The sequence below is a fragment of the Panthera onca genome, chromosome D3, assembly GCF_046562875.1.
Source record: "Panthera onca isolate mPanOnc1 chromosome D3, mPanOnc1 haplotype 2, whole genome shotgun sequence".
Lineage (NCBI taxonomy): Eukaryota > Metazoa > Chordata > Mammalia > Carnivora > Felidae > Panthera > Panthera onca.
In genome coordinates, this window is record NC_138350.1 from 29,632,485 (window position 1) to 29,652,420 (window position 19,936).

The window sequence follows — 19,936 nt, forward strand, 5'->3', positions numbered from 1 at the left end:
GCCTGGTCTCAGCAGCGGAGGCAGCGGCGGCGGCGTTGGCTCCGCGGCCACCGGGGCCCCAGGCTGGGAGATGCTGGCTTCCGCCGCAGCCTCTCGCCCCATCCCGGGATCCGGTAGCGGCTGCAGTGGGCTCCCAGCTTAGCGGGCGTTGCGGCCCCGGTCCCGGTCCCTATCCCCGCCTCACGCCCCCACCTCCACCCCTTCCCGCGGTCCGGGAACAGCCGCCTGGCTGCACCCCGGGCCGCGGCGCGGGGGAGGGGTCCCCCGGGAGGCGCTGTGGGGCAAGAAGTGTGCTGGGTTCCGGCTTGGGCCCCCGCCCCACCCCCCACCGGAGTCCCCTCCCCTCCGTTCGTTGCTTTGCGCTGGGCCTGGGGGGAGCGTCGGAGCTGTGGGTACCCTTGACAGTCAGGCCTCTGTGCGCTTGCGCAGTGATTGCCTCTTCTGAAGTGCGCAAGCGCGCTTGTGTTTGGCGGTATTGCTTGCCTCCGGTTACTGAGAAGTGGCAGACACCCAAACACAGATCCTCACTGCTGGGGTGTTGTGGCCAGGCGGGTTTGGCCTATCTCCGGAGCTAGTGCTGGGCTCGGGAGGTAGTGGAAAGGGAGGGCGGGGTGAAGTCTCTGTGGAGCCCGCAGGCTTCGCAATGAAGAGGGTTTGGGGGTTCGGGAGGGAGAAGGGCGTGTCGCCCTTGGGCTTCGCTTCTGGCTTGCAGAGGCAGGGCAGGGGCGTTGGGCAGAAGAATAATAGAATTGACAACTTGCTGCTGGGTTACCACATCCGAGACAGAGATCTCAGAAAGATCCACAAGGCTGCCTGCGTGGGCAACGTAGTGCAAGTGCACCAGATTCTGTTCTTGGGGGAAAATGGCGTGGATGATAGAGACAAGATGAACAGGTAATAGGGGCTTGGAGGCTGGCAGGGAGGAGGCGGGACGGACCTGGGACAAAAGCACACCTGGCCTAGCTCTACCTGTGCATCCGAGCCCTCTCTGGGGGAGCTGGGTTCTCTTCCCTCCTGAGGTCCCGCTGCCCCCCGGTTGTGGGAACCCTGCGTGGTCTAGCACCCAGGCCGACAGCGTGAGCGGCAAAAACAAAATCTTCAGCTGCCCTGGCACGTACATGTTAATTCCTGAATAGACCACTTGATTCTCAAGTTTGACGTGATTTACCCAAATTTCAATAGTAATACACACAAAATTAAGTGTTGACAACATGTTGTTTTTAATGGACTCATTTTCATACCATAATGTCATACATAGAAAAGTGCGTAATGGGAGAAATAATTCCTGTAATCAACTTCTGGGCTAGAAATTCTTGGGACAGAATCCAGTATCCAGTTTATGTCTGTGTACACTTAGGTATGTGTGCTATTTACTGAGGGACCTTGGAAGGACATTTTGAAGTGGAAGATGGCTCTGAATAAGAGGACTCCTTTTTCTCAAAATGTGTACCCTTCCTGTATCTGTCAGTTTTAGATAAAGCAAATGAAAGCATCCTGGTTTTAAGAATTTTGAGCTACACATGCTCTTCTTGTGATGTCATTAAGGAAATTTTTGGACTCACTGTCTTGTACATCTGAAACTGATAGAACACTGTATGTTAATGAACTGGAATTAACCTAAGAACTTATGTTTTTATACAGGAGGTAGATTTTCCCTCCCAGATATCAAAATGTACCTTAAATTTCCACAAATTATTCATTTACAAACAGCTGAAAAGACAGATAAAGGAGTGGTACAGAGTAGAACATGACCAACGCTCAAATATACATAAGACTTTAGAATTTGATACTGGTGACCTTTCATATTAGTAGGAAAAGGTGAATTATTCGTAAGTAGTGGAGGAACAGCCGATTTGGAGAAAACTTGTTAGACTTTTATCTCCCTAAAGTAAGTTCCAGATGGGATATAAATTTAAAAATTATAATATGCAAAATAAGAAAAGTGACAGAAAAAAACCCCACAAATGCCTATTTACCCATCTTAAGAATGACTTGAAAAGCAAGACTTTTGGGGGTACCTGGGTGGCTCAGTCAGTTAAGCCTCTGACTCTTGATTTCGGCTCAGGTCATAATCTCAGGGGTTCGTGGGTTCAAGCCCTTCCCCAGGCTCCCTGCTGTCCATGTGGAGCATGCTTGGGATTCTGTCTTGTCTCTCTCTCTCTCTCTCTCTCTCTCTTTCTCTCTCTCAAAAAAAATTGGGGCCCCTCGGTGGCTCAGTAGGTTAAGCGGTCTGACTTTGGCCCATGTCGTGATCCTATGCTTTGTGGGTTCGAGCCTCGCTTCAGGCTCTGTGCTGACAGCTCAGATTCTGTGTCTCCCTCTCTCTCTGCCCCTCCCTTGCTTGCACGCTGTGTCTCTGTCTCCCAAAAATAAACAAATATTTAAAAAATTTTAAATCAAGAATTCTGGAGATTGGTTTAGCAACATAAAAACCTAAAAGCCTCTATCAGAAAATAATATTATTAAAATAAAAGACAATGCACTTGCAAATATTTACAACATATTTGTATCAGACAACAAAACATATCTTCGTTTTACAGGGAAGTCTTTGAAATCAAAACAAACAAAAATCTGTAATTTGAAATCGTGCAAAGTACTTCTTTGCACATTTACAAGGGACCAGTGGACATAGGGAAATATAGTGTCCCTGGGAAAAAAGAAATTTAAGTTAAAAAGGGACTGAAATACCGTTTTCCATCTACAACCTTTGTGAAAATAGAGTGATGGGGCTTATACTGCCGCTTAAAGTTTAAGTTGTTTTCGACTTTCCAATAGACAATTTGGTGTAAGTACCACATTTAAAAAATATGTATTCCTTTTACCCATCAATTTTATTTCTACTAAAGTATCTTTAGGAAATCACTAGGGATAAATAACATACATTTTGTTTTTCTCAGCACTATTTAAAATAGCAATGTATTAAGAAGAACTCATATAATGGCTTTTATAAGTAATTGGCATTACATCCATAAGATGGATATGTGATCATTGAAGGTGGCATAGATAATAGACATACACAGAGATGCAGAGCTGTGCTTTAGTTGATCATTGAGAACAAAAATCAGTGTGATCATAGGTACACACAAGCTGACTACGGTTTTATGTTAAGCCCAAAAATGCACAAAATGTGATGACATTTGTGATTTATGAGCCTTTGTATTTACATGCATTTTTCTTTTCCTTCAAAGAAAATCTGTGCTTTCTACAGGAAAAGGTGTATAAAGGTCCTATTAAAAGTTTATTATCAGCAGAAAGGTTTATTATCGTTGAAGTAATCCTGGAGAAGAGCAAGAATATGAATCTTATATACATAAAAATAATTTCTCACTTTGTGTTAAAAATATTTTTGGATGTAAAATAAGAAAAATGAGTTAATTAAAATGTTTTTTGAGGATTGGCATATCTGGACAACTTTTGGCTCTTCAGAAGTAAAGGGAGAATTTTTATTTGCACTTGTAGATTTTATTATGCATATATTAAGCATATACATATGTTTTCTGTTATAGGTAGCTTTATTACATGTAATAGGTAAATGATTTATATTAATCATGAAAGTAAAATATATTAGTTGTGTGCTTATGAAAAAATAAGACCTAGCAAATATAAGTGATTATTTACTGTTTCAGAAGTATGCTTTCCTTTATATACCTTTTCTTTAAAACTATTGAACTCTCCAACTGTATTTATCCACTCTTTCCATCCATTTATTTATCAACTAGAACCTGCACATATATTATATAGTGGACATACTCTACCCAATATCCTTTTGTTCTCAAAGACTTCATTTTGCACAGTATGAGCAGGATGAGAAATTTTATTGATTTATTTTCTAAAGATTTTATTTTTTAAGTTTATTTATTTATTTTTTGAGAGGGGTGGGGTGGGGGTGGGGGTGGGGGGAATGGAGGGACAGAGAGAGAATGCCAAGCAGACCCCGTGCTGAAAGCAGGAACTTTTCCAATACACTTTTCAAAGAGTCCCAGCACGGGGCTTGAGCCAGTGAACATGAGATCGTGACTTGAGCCCAAATTAAGAGCTGCACGCTTAACAGACTGAGCCACCCAGGTGCCCCAGCTTTTATCTTGTTTACTTTATGTTTTAAGTGTTGTTTATTGTTGAGGGTGAAAGCATGAGCAGGGGGAGGGGGACAGGGAGAGGAGGGACAGAGCATCGAAAGCAGGCTCTGCACCAGATTTTATTTTTAAGTAATCTCTACACCCATCGTGGGGCAAATTTACAACCCTGAGATCAAGGTCCTATGCTCTACTGACTGAACCGGCAAGGCACCCCTAAGATGAGAAATTTTACATTGAAGTATTAGGACTTAATCTCAATGGAAGTTTTCCTCCTTCCTTTCAAAGTTTCTGAAGATAGGAAATTGTAAAAGATAACCTTTACCTGCCCTTTTGAAATTTATGAGAGGAGTAAGTACTAATATTGATCATTGGAAATACTTGATTTTCGTACAATCTGTAGACCTCAATATTTAATAAAATGAGCTGTTCCTGGTCATTGGAATCCTGAGTTTCCTTTGGCTTAAACTTTCTTGAGAGGCAAAGTAAGAAGTCCTTAAAAATGTTTTCCTTTTGTTAATTTAGTCCTCTTTTCCTATAATGTTTTTCAGAACTAAAATTTATGTAAATGCCAATCATATGACTAGAACTGCAATAGACCTATTGTATATACCATCATTTCACATAATGGAAGGCACCAAGATTCTATGGTGTCCCACTATTTTATGTACCAATAAATTTTTTTTAAAGTCCTGCCAGTTACATTTGTAAGACATTTTGAGTTATAAATTGCATTCCAATGTCAGAGATATTAAAATGTGACAAAATGAGCATCTTAGAATCATTGGTTGCAGTATTCTTGCTAATCCTTAAAACGTGTCTGCAAAGTAGGTGTAACTGTATCAAGGTACCTAATTGAAGTGTTGTCTATTTAAAGCGGTAGTAATGGTAAAAATTATATTATCCAACAACTATTGAGATGTTGTTTGTGCTAGGAAGTGTTCTAAATACTTGCATAGATCCTCATTTAAGCATCACAAAGAGGTCTTGTGAGATAACTACTATGTATTTTATTTCATTTCATTTCATTTCATTTCATTTCATTTCATTTTGTTATTATTATTATTTTTTTATTTTTTATTTTTGTAATCTCTACATCTACTGTAGGGCTTCAAACTCACGACCCTGAGATCAAGAGTTACATGCTCTTCAGACTGAGCTAGCCAGGGGACCCGAGACAACTACTATTTTTATCCCCTTTTGTTGAGGACATTGAGGATAAGTCTAAGCAATAACTAGTGAGTGGCAGAGTTAAACTAGGATTGAAACCCAAGTGGAGCTGAATCCCGAGGTCATGCTCTTTCTCTTCAAACAGGCTGCTCTTTTATTAGTGTGAGGAGTCATCACTACCAAATATTGTACTTTCTCCAGAGGAAAACTGAATCTTTGTTTTGGAGGCATAGGAATAACATGCTACTTAATGTTTACAATTTCCTGAATTAACTGCATGTTTTGAGAGAGTGCACTATCATTTCCTAAAAAGTCCTCTCACTTTTTTAGGACTGCTCTCCATTTGGCCTGTGCCAATGGCCATCCAGAAGTGGTGACCCTCCTAGTAGAGAGGAAATGCCATCTTAACCTCTGTGATCATGAAAACAGGACAGCTCTCATGAAGGTGTGTAGTAGCAGTTATGTCTGCCTGAGATGGATTTGATGTCATTACTTAGAATGAAATGAAGTTATTGCCTTGAAACAAAACGAATCGGTGAAACCTGTGGCATGCTTACTTTAAATTCTCAGAATTTACACTCTGTTTCTTGGCATATCACTGACAGGCCGTACAGTGCCAAGAAGAGAAATGTGTAAACCTACTATTGGAAAATGGTGCCGATCCAAATATTAGGGATGTGAGTGGCAACACTGCTCTCCACTATGCGGCCTTTGGTGATAATATATCCATAATAGAGAAGCTGCTGCTATACAATGCGATTACTGAAGCAAGAAATAAGGTAAAGAACTAATTTATACATTATTTGAAATTTTATATATATACATGAATATTTTAGCCTCAAAATGTTTTATTTCACACACACACACACACACACACACACTCACTCACTGAATTCTATCCATCAGGCCCTGTCATCATGGAAATAACTCCAATGCCAAGTCAGGGAGATCTAGAAAAAGGTAGTGCCCACAGAAAGGGCAAAGTTGTATCTCCCAGCCACCCTTCCACCCCAGCAAGAAAATGTTTCCATTAGTGCCTATAAGTGGATGGTAGTCTCAGAGCCCATAAAGGACTAAAGGTCTAGTGAGGGGAGTGAGTTGATGATGGAGGCTGGGTGCTATGCAGGGGCTTAGGCAAGGGGTGCTGCTGGGGATAGGTGGGAGGAGGAATGGAGACCCAGACCCAGCAGGGAGAGCTTGGATGTGTGCATGCGGGAGGAGAAAGCAGCAGGTTGTAGATGCTGGGCACTGCAGGCCCCGGTGCTCTGAAGATGAGGGCATTGGGGTCAGGTCATGTCTTGACATCCAGCAAGGCATCTACTTGTGTTGGTAGCCACTCGGCCAGCCATGTACCATGTTGGGGTGTCCCACTTAAGAGAGTAGCTCCCGCTCAACCTTGTGTAGCTCCTCAGCAGGGTTGTAGCTGTACATGGGGAGTAGATGATGGCCACACTTGCTGGCCCACCTGCCTTTTCTTTGACATGCATTACCTCTCACTGCTGAAGCCCCTAAAGGAACACCCTTGGTTGACATAGGTTGGGTCAATTTTATGTATTTGGAAGTTCAAGTATTCCCTGAATGAAAATATTTGGAAACAACTTATTTATCTAAGATTTCTTCTTTCTTTCTTTCGTTTCTTTCTTTCTTTCTTTTGTTTTTTCTTTCTTTCTTTCTTCCTTCTTATTATTTTTTATTTATTTTTGAGAGAGAGAGAGACAGAGACAGAGACAGAACAAGAGTGGGAGGGGGCAGAGAGAGAGAAGGAGACACAGAATCTGAAGCAAGCTCCAGGCTCCCAGCTGTCAGCACAGAGCCCAATGCAGGGCGTGAACTCATGAGCCATGAGATCAAGACCTGAGTCGAAGTTGGATGCTCTACCAACTGAGCCACCTAGGCACCCCTAAGATTTCATTTTAAATAAGGATACTTCTAAAGAAACATTAGAGAATACTGCTTTGGTTTATGTATTTATGGCAAATATTTATGAAAACAATATATTTGTTAAAGGTAAAACTTATTTTGTTTTCAAATATTTTTTCCCATCCAATTTTTTTTATTAGTGAAAAACAACACAGGAAAGCAAAATTTGCCCTCGGCTTTGTCTTAAAACTCAAAGAAAACAAATGTATTTTACAATAAAAAATGTTGCTGCTGTTGACAAGTTCACATTTGATAAAAAAGTGATTTATAAAAATGGGATTTATCTTTTATTGGCCAAGGCTTAAGAGGAAAAAGGGGAAAGGAGGGAGCAGTCCGAACTACGTGGGCCAATTTGGAAATTTGGCAAATGAGAGAAAATAACAAGAAGAGGCTGTTTGTTTTATTATTTTTTTCCCTTCAGTTTATATGTTTAGTCAAGGAGTCTTCAATTTTCGAGGGGAATAATTGTTACTTAGGGAAAGAGTGAGTTGTAAACCTGCCTAGAGACCAAGTGTAGGAGGACTCAGAGGAAATCAGATTGGCAGTGAACAGGTGGTTGATGAAGTGGGCAAGGAGAGGAAAGAACAAATAATTAACTGTCATATAATCCTATTCTGGCAGAAACAGCCACTTAGATAAGAGTCTAAACTCCGTTCTGAAATCTAGAATATCTTGATAGGAAGTAAGAAGCTTAAAAGTAATGAAATCAAGCTGCATTTTGACTTTACATTTAGTCCCTGTTCTACCTCTGCTCAGGGAAATTAAATGCAGTTTTGAAGTCATTCTTTTGGCTAAATCTTCAAATGATAGAGGGAGTTGGCCACATAGATGAGACTGATGTGATTGTCTGCTGCACCAGCTCTCAGCTAGAATCGTGGTGGTGAATCCCAGTGCCCTGGGGAAGTTTCAATTTTTTTTTACAAGCCTAAACTCTTCCCTGAAGAGTTTGAGTAAGTCTAGTAACATGTATACATAGACATGGATATTTAGAAATATTTTTTTTTGAGACTGTGCTACAACTCTTGGTTAAGAACTACTGGGGTGTGTGGGTGGCTCAGTCGGTTAAGCGTCTGACTTCAGGCTCAGGTCATCATCTCACGGTTCACAAGTTCTAGCCCCGTGTTGGGCTCTGTGCTGACAGCTTAGACAGAGCCTGGAGCCTGCTTCGTATTCTGTAGTCTCCCTCTCTTTTTGCCCCTCCCCTGCTCGTGCTCTTTCTTTCTCTTTCACAAATAAGTGGACATTTAAAGAAAAAAAAAAAGCTAACTACTGAAGGGAGGGGTACCCGGGTTGTTCGGTTGATTAAGCGTCCAACTTCCACTCAGGTTGTGATCTCATGGTTTGTGAGTTCGAACCCCACATTGGGCTCTGCACTGATGGTGCAGAGACACATGAGAGTCTCTCTCCCTGCCCCTCCCCCACTCGCTCACGCTTGCTCTCTCTTTCTCTCTCTCTCTCTCTCTCTCTCCTATTCATAGCCATTTGGTTATTATAAGCAGTGTTTTCCTGATTGCAATAGGAGAAAATCTTGAATCTTTTTTATTAGTTGAAGCTATGTGACAGACTGTCTTATGATGTCTGTTAAGTTCATATAGCCCTGGCATAATCCAAATGGTAGTTTTAAACATGGAAATGTAGTTAGTGACAATACAGTTGGGAATTGTTTTAATAATTTAGTTTCAGCATAGTTGTGAACTAATTGGTCTATTTGATTAGCAGTCAGGGAGAATTAAACACAGATAGATTGCAGTTTTAATAAGCGTTGGGAAAAATCTTAAAGTGGGTGTTACGAGTCTTTTTGTTGTGATTCTTTTAGACAGAGAGAGTGCGAGTGGGGGAGAAGGGCAGAGGGAGAGAGGGAGAACTTCAAGAAGGCTCCAAGCTCAGTGCCAAGCCTGATGCAGGACTCAGTCCCACAACCCTGGGATCATGACCTGAGCTGAAGTCAAGCGTCAGATACTCAACTGACTAAGCCACCCAGGCTCCCCTCTTATGACTCTTAATAGCAATTTTTATTACCTGTTGGGGCCTAAGTGTTTGGTAAAACGTGATACTCATACTTCAGGAAAGATTTACATACAAATATTTGCTTTATGCACAACCAAAATACCCGTGGGCTATTGACTAAATTTGGCCCGTGGATGTGTTTAGTTTCCTCCATAAATTGAATCAACGTTAAAAATTATGACACTCATGCAGAAATCTGGATTTCAGACTTTTCGTACAGAATCATACCTGGTACTTTGAGCCCATACTACTGTTTGGTATGCATTCCAGCGGCTGCCCTTTTTATATGAGGCGTGTGTGTCTCCAGTTTGCTACTGTCCCCACTTAGGCCTTCACTTACTTGAGTCACCTACTTTGCCTCCATAAGCATTACATTTGCAATTACTGTTTTATGATCTATCTATACATATACATATACATATATATACACACACACACATATACATATACATAGGTATATACGTATAAACATATATACATATATATGTATATATATATACATAAGTTTAGACTGTGCTAATCAGATCTCTTTTGGGACACAAAGAAACCTTGGTAATTTTTTTTTAAAGTTAATTTTGAGAAAGAGAGAGAGAGAATCCCTAGGAGGCACTGGGTTTGAACTCATGAATCGAGACCATGACTTGAGCCAAAGTCAAGAGTCAGATGCTTAACTGACTGAGCTACCCAGGCACCTCTGTTTTATGGTCTATTTTGATAAAGATTCAAGGTTTTCAAGGCAATCCATATTGATTTAAAATATATATTTTGTATTTTATGTTAATGTCTTCGGAATAGGATTGAATTTTCCAAGTTCGACTTTCTAAGTTGTTTTTGTATTGTATTTATTTTTTTAATGTTTATTGATTTTTGAAGGAGAGAGAGCACGTGCATGAGTGGGGGAGGGGCAGAGAGAAAAGGAGACACAGAATCCCAAGCAGGCTCCAGGCTGAGCTGTCAGCATAGAGCCCGATGCAGGGCTTGAACTCACAAACCATGACATCATGACCTGAACCGAAGTCGGCCTTTTAACTGACTGAGCCACCCAGGTGCCCCGTAAGTTAGTTTGAAAAGAAGACACTTTTTCCTTCTGTGTACTATAAATCATCGTATTCCTGGGGCACCTGGGTGGCTCAGTCGGTTGAGCGTCCGACTTCGGCTCAGGTCATGATCTCGCGGTCTGTGAGTTCGAGCCCCGTGTGGGGCTCTGTGCTGACAGCTCAGAGCCTGTAGCCTGCTTTGGGTTCTGTGTCTCCCTCTCTCTCTGCCCCTTGCCCGCTTATGCTCTGTCTCTCTCTCTCTGTCAAAAATAAATAAACTTTAAAAAACAAAATTTGAATAATCGTATTCCTATTGGAATATTTGCAAACCGTATTACGTTAATCATGGTTACAGTTGAATAGGTTATGCCTATTGCAGACAATATTCTCTTTCTCGTCAGCATTGTTCCCTAAAAATGCAAATAATGTAGTCACTTTCATTATGCTAAAAATGATCTGTAGAAACCAGTGTTTGAATTTTTATTGATAAACCATTATATTTTTATTTCCGATTTATATTTTGCCTAAAATATAAAGTAAGTAGCTATTCCAGTGGAAACTGGAATGCAACTAGAATACAAACAGATTTTTTTAGAAGTAGATATGCATTAGGGTCCCAGGATTATTATAATTGAGAATAAAATTTCATATTGAGCTTCCTAACAGTTAAGATAAAACTTTAGCATTTTATCATAGGAGAAAGGCCATGGGCTATTTAATATTAAGGAATCAAAGTTCATTTGAAGCTTATCTCTTGGAGTTCTGAGCTCATCTCCTTAGTGACCCATTTGGAGCAGGAATGCCTTATGTTGACATCTCGGATGTCAGTGGATCCTGATACCACTGACAGAAGACAAGCAAGTTTGTATAACTTTGGAAAAAGCTTCACCTTTTATCAGAAAGTTCTCCAAACTATATCCCTGAAACTCTGATTCCTCAAATGTGAATGTTTGCCACAAAAAGGATTGTCAAATGGGGATTGAGCAGATTTAAATGGATTTCTGTAATGCCAGACATATAATGCAGTTTTATAATATTTCTCAAACATAGGTGATCATGAAATCTTTCCATTGGGACATAGTACTTACCTTCTGGCAAAGTATGTATTCTTTGGAAGATAATTTAAGAAACACTACTCCAGAGATCATCATTTAGGTTATTAATTCAGTAAAAGTACGTAAAGCATTTACTGCTGCGTTTTGGAGTTTGGAGATATAGAGATAAGAAATAGCCCCTGCTCTCAAGAAGCTCTTGGTTTAGACAGGGAACAATAACTACAGTATACCATCATAAGTAATGTGATACAGGCAACGATCTTGGAACCAGTCAGTGTTTGAAGTGAATTTGGGAGAATGACTGCATATAATCTGTTGAAGAAGGTGGAGGAGGGCTATTTTATCAAAAACAATTTTTAATGTGTATTTCTTTTTGAGAGAGAGAGAGAGAGCGAGGGGAGAGAGAGAGACAGTGAGACACAGAATCTGGAACAGGCTCCAGGCCGTGCACTGTCAGCATAGAGCACAATGCAGGGATCGAACTCACAAACCCTGAGATCATGACCTGAGCTGCAGTTGGTCACTTAACCAACTGAGCCACCCAGGTGCCCCAGTGGAGGAGGGCTATTTTAAAGAGGAGCAGCAGCAGGTGAAAGCACAGGGGTGGGAAGGAAGAGGCCATTTTTTATTTACTTTTTGTATTATATGTTTAAGTTTAGAGGATCTTTTGTATGTTTTAAAATTCTGTATGGAAAGGTGTAATTTTGTAAATTCTAAATTGTTTTTGCTCTTTTACAGGATAACTTCACACCACTTCTAGTTGCTGTAAATGAAAACAAACAGCAAATAGTGGAAGTTTTAGTAGAAAAGGCAGCAAATATACATGCAGAGGATAAATCAAAAAGGTGCAGTAGTTTTCTTTTAAACCTTAGTATGGTTCTAGAGTGGTAATAATTATTCAAGTCAGGAAGATTAACTTCAGAAGAAGAAGATTAATTTATAATTATATAGTGAAAACTGTCAACACATCACCAGTTAGACAGAAAGCAATTATTCTGACTGGGCCACATGAAGAACAGGGTATAGCAGAATTCATATTCCTTGATGATGTTGACTCGTGTCATTTGCAGTGTTTATTTTTAAGTAGGTTCCATGCTCGGCGTGGAGTCCAACGCTGGGCCTGAACTCATGACTCTGAGATCAAGACCCGAGCTGAGGTCAAGAGTCTGATGCTTAACCAACTGAGTCACCCAGTTGCTCCTGCAATGGTTTTTATTTGTTTGTTTTTTCTGCACATGATTTTGTGTTAACTAAAGGGATTTCATATCAGTTTTATAAAGGGTGGACTCTCAGCTCTTAATTTACTTTATGACACAATATTGGCCTTCTTAACCCTTTTATGATATTTTTTTATACTTCTACTTCATAGAGGCACCTGGGTGGCTCAGTTGGTTAAGCAACCGACTTTGGCTCAGGTGATCATCTCATGGTTTGTGGATTGAACCCCACATAAGGCTCTGTGCTGACAGTGCAGAACCTGCTCGGATTCTCAAACTCTCTCTCTCTCTCTCTCTCTCTTTCTCTGTCTCTCTCTCTCTCTGTCTCTGCCCCTTGCCCACACTCTCGGGTGCACTGTCTCTCTTTCTCAAAATAAATCGTAAGTAAACTTAAAAAAGAAATTCTACTTCATATACATTTGTCCTTCAAAGATGTAAATTGGGGTGCCTGGGTGGCTCAGTTGGTTAAGTCTATGACTTTGGCTGTGGTCATGATGTCACGGTTCGTGGGTTCGAGCCCCACGTTGGGCTCTGTGCTGACAGCTCAGAGCCTAGAGTTGCCTTGGGTTCTGTGTATCCCTCTCTCTCTCCCTCTCCCTTGCTTGAGCTCTGTCTCTCAAAAGCCAATAAATGTTAAAAAAAAAAGATGCATATTAAACATAAATAGGAGTTGTTTTGTCTTTTGGATGACACTTTTCTTTAAATTGCTTTTTTTTCTTTTTTGAGGAATACTGATGTCGTTAGGTGATCTCTAAGTGATGATTAATTACTATTACCAGGTCTCATCAGGTTTTACCCTTTTTCATGTCCAGTATATGTATTTTTGATTTTATTTTTAATTGGTAGGAGTAGAAAGATGAAAGATAACTTTAACTGAATAGACTTTTCCTTTAACGAGGATAAGTTATAGATGGGTGATAAAGAAGGAAGAGATGTGCTTTAGATTCACACAAGACTAGGTTGATTCATAGCTTTCCTACTGGCTAGGTGTTGTGACCTTGGGAGCGTTACGTATCATCCCTAAATATGTTTCCTGATATGAAAAGGAGGATGATAATATATCCTGCAAGGGTGGTTGTGCATAAATAATATTTTATATACATAGCATTTAATTTAGTGCCTACCATATGCTTATCAGCATCGTTAACTACAATTATGCCTATTTTGTTAGCATTCGCATTAAAATATTATCATTTTAAGCCTGCAGATAGTTTCTATACTTACTTGACCTCTCTAGATGCCTTTGAAGTGCACTGTATCAGATTAAGGAAGACATGGGGAATTCTTTTTTAAAATCTTTACCTATTCAGATAAGTGACCTCAGCATAGTTTCTTGTTTATCAAAGGACTTTAAATTAGCAACTCTATAATACGTTACCCAAGTGGGACAAGAAGCTTCCTTTTTGTTCCTTCATTTTAGTCTTGGAGATCATTTACAAATATGAACACTGAAACATGTAAATGGTCGATTCTGAACACATAGGCAAGATATTAACCTGATAACGTATATCAAATTAGCTGTTTAACTCTAAATTCCTAAGAGTGAAGTTATCTCTGTTATAACAGCCTTCGTGCTTGCTGTAAATTATGACTCAACAAATTTAGTCAGGCTACTTCTTCAGCAAGGTATTGAACCCTTTCCTCAAGATGTATATGGATGCACTGCAGATGAATATGCTTATATTAAGGGTTTTAATCTGTAAGTGTTTGTATTAAAATGCTAGTTATTACTAAACTGAGGTTTAAAATAATTTAACTGTTAACTTCGTATGTAAAGATGGGATTTCGTAGTTTGGTCAGGCAGTTTTGGAATGGCAGTCGATTAGTCCACAACATGAGCCAGAAATCAAGCAAAGGACTAGACTAGTTGGAAGTAGGAATGTGTGCAGGATTCTTTATCTCAGGACTTTTGAGACCTTTATCCTCCAGGATTATGCATTTCATTTCAGGTATAACCCCTCTGCATGGGGCACAAATAATGTTACATCTCTGTGTTTTCGAACTAGTAACTTGGGTCTTGAAATGTTCAGTTTTGTAGAAGACCCTATACTTTCCTTTGAGGGCTAACTCCTGTACTCTGTCCCTTGAATTTTCCAAGAACCTAAGGAGCACCCTAAGACCAAAGAGACAGTCCTCTTTCACAAGTCATTTGGAGGGGACAAAAGGACATCCTGATCATTCTATGGTTTCCTTTGATTCTGTTTCTGCGACATTGCTGTTGAAACTGGTGCTGCATTCTGGTCGTGATTGACCTTTGCTCCCAGGATTCCCTGGCTGATCCAGATTTTTCAGTCTTCATGGTGATCCACACTTAGATTTCAAAGTTTCAAAGTTTCTTTTGTTCACTGCACATGCACATATGCTCAGCAGCTATCCCAAAGCACCAGCATCCTGTTGGGGCAGCTGGGCCTCCTGGCTTTCGCCATACACCCCTGTCCCTCCACGCTCAGAGACCTTATGTGGAACCCATATCTTAGCCTAGACTTTCCTTATGAGTTACTCTTTGAGGATCTTGTTTGTCTTTTTTTGGCCAGAAGATGTTAGTTGGTACCATTCTAAGCTGTCAGAGAGGTTCAAATGATGCTGCAGGAAGAGATCGGACTTCCCTTTCTCCTTTGTTAGTAGATCTGTACCCCTGCCTTTTTTTTAAAGTAGGCTCCATGCCCAGCGTGGAGTCCACCATGGGGCTCGAGCTCACGAGACTGAGATCAAGACCCAAGCTGAGATCAAGAGTTGGATGCCCAACAGATTGAGCCACCCAGGTGCCCCTGGACCACCACTTTAAATTCTGTGGAGCATCTTTTCTGAGGTCATGGAAGGTCTCATCTTGCCCTTCCCAGAGTAATGAGCATCACCTAAGAGGCCATGGCCTGAGAGGCCATGTTTTGGGTATAATATCTCATTAAATCCTCTTATCAACCTTGTAAACTAAGGCAGTAATTTCCCTTGTTTTATAGAGGAGGATTTTGAGCCAAAGAGAAGTGGCTTCTCCAAGAACAAATAGCTATAGGTTATAGAGCTAGGACTTCTGAGTTCCAAACACTTTCCATTCTGGCAAGTGAATTCTAATTATTCTCATTACTATTTGATGCGTATTTACTTTTGATAGAGGGAGACGGAGTACGAGCTGGGGTGGGGGGTGGTTGCAGAGAGAGAGGGAGACACAGAATCCGAAGCCAGCTCCAGGCTCTGCGCTATCAGCACAGAGCCCGACGTGGGGCTCAAAGCCATAAACCGTGAGATCATGACCTGAGCTAAAGTTGGGCGCTTACCTACCCAGGTGCCCTGGGCAAGCTAGTTCTAATTTACTAAGCTAGAATGCCCTCAATTCATGACTGGTTCATCTTCCTGTTTTTTTCTTCTTTAAGTACAGACTTAATGAAAAGCTTCTAGAACATACAAATTTGAAGTATATGGGGTAATTCAAGTTTTGATATTTGCTCTGATATTATTTGAAATACTCTAAGAATTTGATGTATTTGGTAAATGTTTTTCATATGAGCATTAAATAGTAATATTATTTATGACCCTTTTTTATACATAGCAGTTACAAAATAATTTGCCACCATAAAGAAGAAATCATGCTTAAAAATTCTTTGCAAAATAGCAATCCAGGTAAGACTTTACATAGTGAATTGCTCTTGGTGGTCCTAACATAGGTAAAGTCAGAGTAAGGGTGTTTTGATAATGAAAGAACAATGAAGAAAAGAACACCAATGTGTAAATTGCATGTGTATTTTCTTTCTTAATTTCTTTCTTTAGAGTGTAATGATCAGAATGATTTAAGAAGTTAACTTTAGGTAATTGAAAATATGAAGCAGTATTATCTGAAAAGAAATTCATTATTTTAGTCATGACCCCTAAAATACCATGTGACGTCTTTGTGTAATAAATACGAAAATGCTTTAACTGTTTATTTAATTTTGAGAGAGAAAGTGAGATAGAGAGAAAGAGAGAGAGAGAGTCAGCAGGAGAGGGACAGAGGGAGGTAGACAGAGTATCCAAAACAGCTCCACCACTGACAGCAGAGACTCCAAAGTGAGGCTTGAACTCGTGAGCTGCGAAATCATGACCTGAGCCAAGGTCAGATGCTTCACCAACTGAGCCATCCAGGTGCCCAGAGGAAAAAAGATTTTTAAGTTAGTATGTTTTATGTTTCCTCCATAAACATATTATACCAAATTGCACTTGCTATAAAAATGGATCTTTTATAAAATGTTTACAAGTGGATTATATTTAGTAAATATTGTTACCTAGTGATTTGTCTCATTAAAAAATGAACCAGCCCTAAAACTGGGAATTCTACAGTACTTTCCTGGTACCATAAACAAATGGCAAAAAATAAGAACTGCAAAACTTAGCTAGTGTGCAGCAATGCCAATGAGATTGTTTTTTACAGATAGCTGCCAGTAGTACTGAAGAAGAGCAATGCCTTGTTGAGAGGCGTAGGTTATTTCACATATTGTATCAACAAGGTCTCACCATTATCAACTTCACTCCTCATAAATCAAAACAGAAAGAGAGGGGCGCTTGGGTGGCTGTTTCGGTTAAGTGTCCAACTCTTGACTTCATCTCAGGTCATCATCATATCACAGTTGGTGAGTTGGAGTCCTGTGTGAGACTTCTCTGTTGGGCTCTGCTGACAGCTCAGAGCCTGTGTGGCATTTTCCCTTTTCCTTCTCTCTCTTCCCCTCCCCTGTACATGCATGCTCTGTCTCTCTCCAAATAAATAAACATTTAAAAATAACAAGAAATTCAGAATGAGATATGTTGATTTCATTAGAACAACGTTTTCTTCTGTTTCTTGGAGAACTGTCATGACACTATAATTTTGTTAGAATAAGATAGTCTGTTGCCATTAGTCAAAATTTTATATTCATAAGTATTCAAATAGGGCAACTTGGGCTCCATAAATTATAACAGCACAAAGATGTTTCACAATCACAAAAAAGAGCTACTGTTGCTCCCTAGTTGTGGCACCTAGTGCACTGTACAATCTGAAAAGTAGGAAGAAAGCTTTAACTTGGTAGACTGTTACCAAAGACCTTCTGTAGGCTAGTTTTGGAAGTTACAGGAAAGGCAAAGATCGAGCAGACAGCGTTTGGATCATAAAGGTGCTCATAACAGAATAGAGCTGTCCCTGCGGTTTTTGAAACAGAAAATTTTCTGTGGTTTTTAAAAATAATTTTCAAAGGAATCATTTTTATTCATGTCCATTTGTTCACTTCACAAGTCACTCTTAAGTGCCTTTTAGATACTAAGTGTTATCCTGTTTTTGTAGAATACAAACATTCAAAAACCAGTCTCTGAACCCCAGGAGTTTGTTGTTATCCCTGTCATTTGTATTATTTACTCTCTTTAGTGCTTACTAGGTGCCAGAGTCTCGTAGAGTTTATAAATATCATTGTTATTTTGTATTGGCATTTGTTCCAGTTACCGTATGTTCACGGTGAGGAATCTGAGTTTTCAAAGACTGGGTAGAATCTACGGTAAGCATGCAGGGTGAGTAGTTCAGTTTGCCAGGTAGAGAGGCAGAATGACAATGTTTGGCAGGACCAACATTTGTATGTTTGACAATGTTTGTAAACTGTCACGATTACGTGTTTGGCGGAGTACACAGCAGTGCAGAGGCGAAGGTGTATGAGTGAACTTAGCAGGATTTATGAGCAGTTGGGTTTTGCTTGTAGAAAACGTGTGCTATGGGAATGGTTGGGAATGAGGTGAATACCTAGGTAAGACAAGCTTATGGAAGTTTGTCAGTGCTATAGAGAGGAGTAGATCTTACCCGATAGGCCTTGGGAAGTTTCTTCGGTAGACTGCTTTTAGCGGCAAATAATAGGTGACTTCTAACAGTGACGAAAACAGTAGGAACCAGAAATGTTTTGATGGTTCGGTGATGTCATCACGATCCCAGTCGTCTCTTGTTCAGTTTTGGAGTTGGTGGTGTTTTTATTTCTCCTTTCCGGGATGGCTAATTAGCAACTGCTCCAGGTATCATATTCTCACATGGCAACATCCAGTGGGTGGGAAGGACTGCTTTTCTTTAGGTGTTTCTTTTCACTAGGAAGAGTCTTGCAGTAGCCTTCCTCTAGCATTTTAAAGACTAGGTTACATCACATACTCATTCCTAAACTGGTCCCTGGTAAACCAGGTACTGTGATTAGCTTAGAATAATCCTTTCTCTTTTTGAGGCCAGGGTGAGGTCACCTTCTTTGTGTATGGAGACAGTAATATCCAAATAAAGTTGTGATTCTCTAGCAAGAATGAAGAATATGGAATGGCTCTTAGGGAGGGAGGCAGCAGTATTTGATATAGGGATTTTGGAGAATTTGAAGCAGAAGACTAAGAAGATTAGATTTGAGTTAGGACACTCTGGTTATGGCATAAAATACAGATCACCAAGCCTTTTTCCTAAAGAGCCAGTGAATATTTTAGGTGATGTGGTCTCTCAGCTCTGCCCTTGTAGTGTGAAAGCAGCCGTAGCAATATGTAAGTGAACACCTGGGACTAGGCCCCAATAAAACATTATTTACAGAACCAGATGGCAGGTTGGATTTGGCCTGTGGCCGTAGTTTGCTGAACCCTCGTATGGAAGATAGGTTATAGGAAACCACATAAAGAGACTGGGAGGCAAAGGAAGCTCTTGTTTTCTTAGCCTGGTATTAGTCCATTGTGAAACTTTCAGCTGTGTAGATTGAAAACGTAAGGGGGTTCAGTTTATTCCATTAATTTTTTTTTCTGGGCCTTGTGTCTTTCTCATTTGTTTTGCTGAAATTTTTTTTAATCGTTAAGAAATAACAATAATATTTGGTGGCTTTTTTTTTCCCTGTGAAAATCATCAGTTAAGAACTCATGTTTGACTAGGGCAGTGGCAGGGGAAAGATAAAGCAGAGACAGAAACAGTACAGTTAATATGAGTTTGTGATTCCTGAACATAAAAAGTTAGGGGGTGAGAGAGAACTCTCAGAAGATTCAGAGGTTTCCAGGTTGTGCGCCAGCATTTAAATTGGACAGGAAGAATGAGTAGGACTTTATCAGATGAACAGAGGAGAGCAGCAGGAATGAGGAAGACCAGTAGTTTTCTGTATATGTTGACTTTTTTTTTTTTTTAAATTTTTTTTTTTTCAACGTTTTTTATTTATTTTTGGGACAGAGAGAGACAGAGCATGAACGGGGGAGGGGCAGAGAGAGAGAGGGAGACACAGAATCGGAAACAGGCTCCAGGCTCCGAGCCATCAGCCCAGAGCCTGACGCGGGGCTCGAACTCACAGACCGCGAGATCGTGACCTGGCTGAAGTCGGACACTTAACCGACTGCGCCACCCAGGCGCCCCTGTATATGTTGACTTTGATGGAATATCCATGTAGGATATTCTCAGTATTTAGATAATTGAATAATAGGAGTTTCCAGCTGGAGATAGACCTTCAAGATTGGAGGTGCAGATTTGAAATAATCTG

General features: G+C 40.3%; 1 protein-coding gene across 1 annotated transcript in view; it reads left to right on the top strand.

Annotated features, from left to right (window-relative positions):
* Nucleotides 1–611: 611 nt before the first annotated feature.
* The window catches only part of LOC132665715 (ankyrin repeat domain-containing protein 26-like), a 104,912-nt gene continuing 85,587 nt past the window's right edge, over nucleotides 612–19,936 (top strand). The window contains exons 1-4 of the mRNA XM_081790851.1: nucleotides 612–894; nucleotides 5,574–5,688; nucleotides 5,849–6,022; nucleotides 12,001–12,149. Coding sequence (XP_081646977.1) covers nucleotides 644–894; nucleotides 5,574–5,688; nucleotides 5,849–6,022; nucleotides 12,001–12,149 — 689 coding nt within the window. The 5' untranslated portion in view covers nucleotides 612–643. The remainder of the gene's footprint in view (nucleotides 895–5,573; nucleotides 5,689–5,848; nucleotides 6,023–12,000; nucleotides 12,150–19,936) is intronic.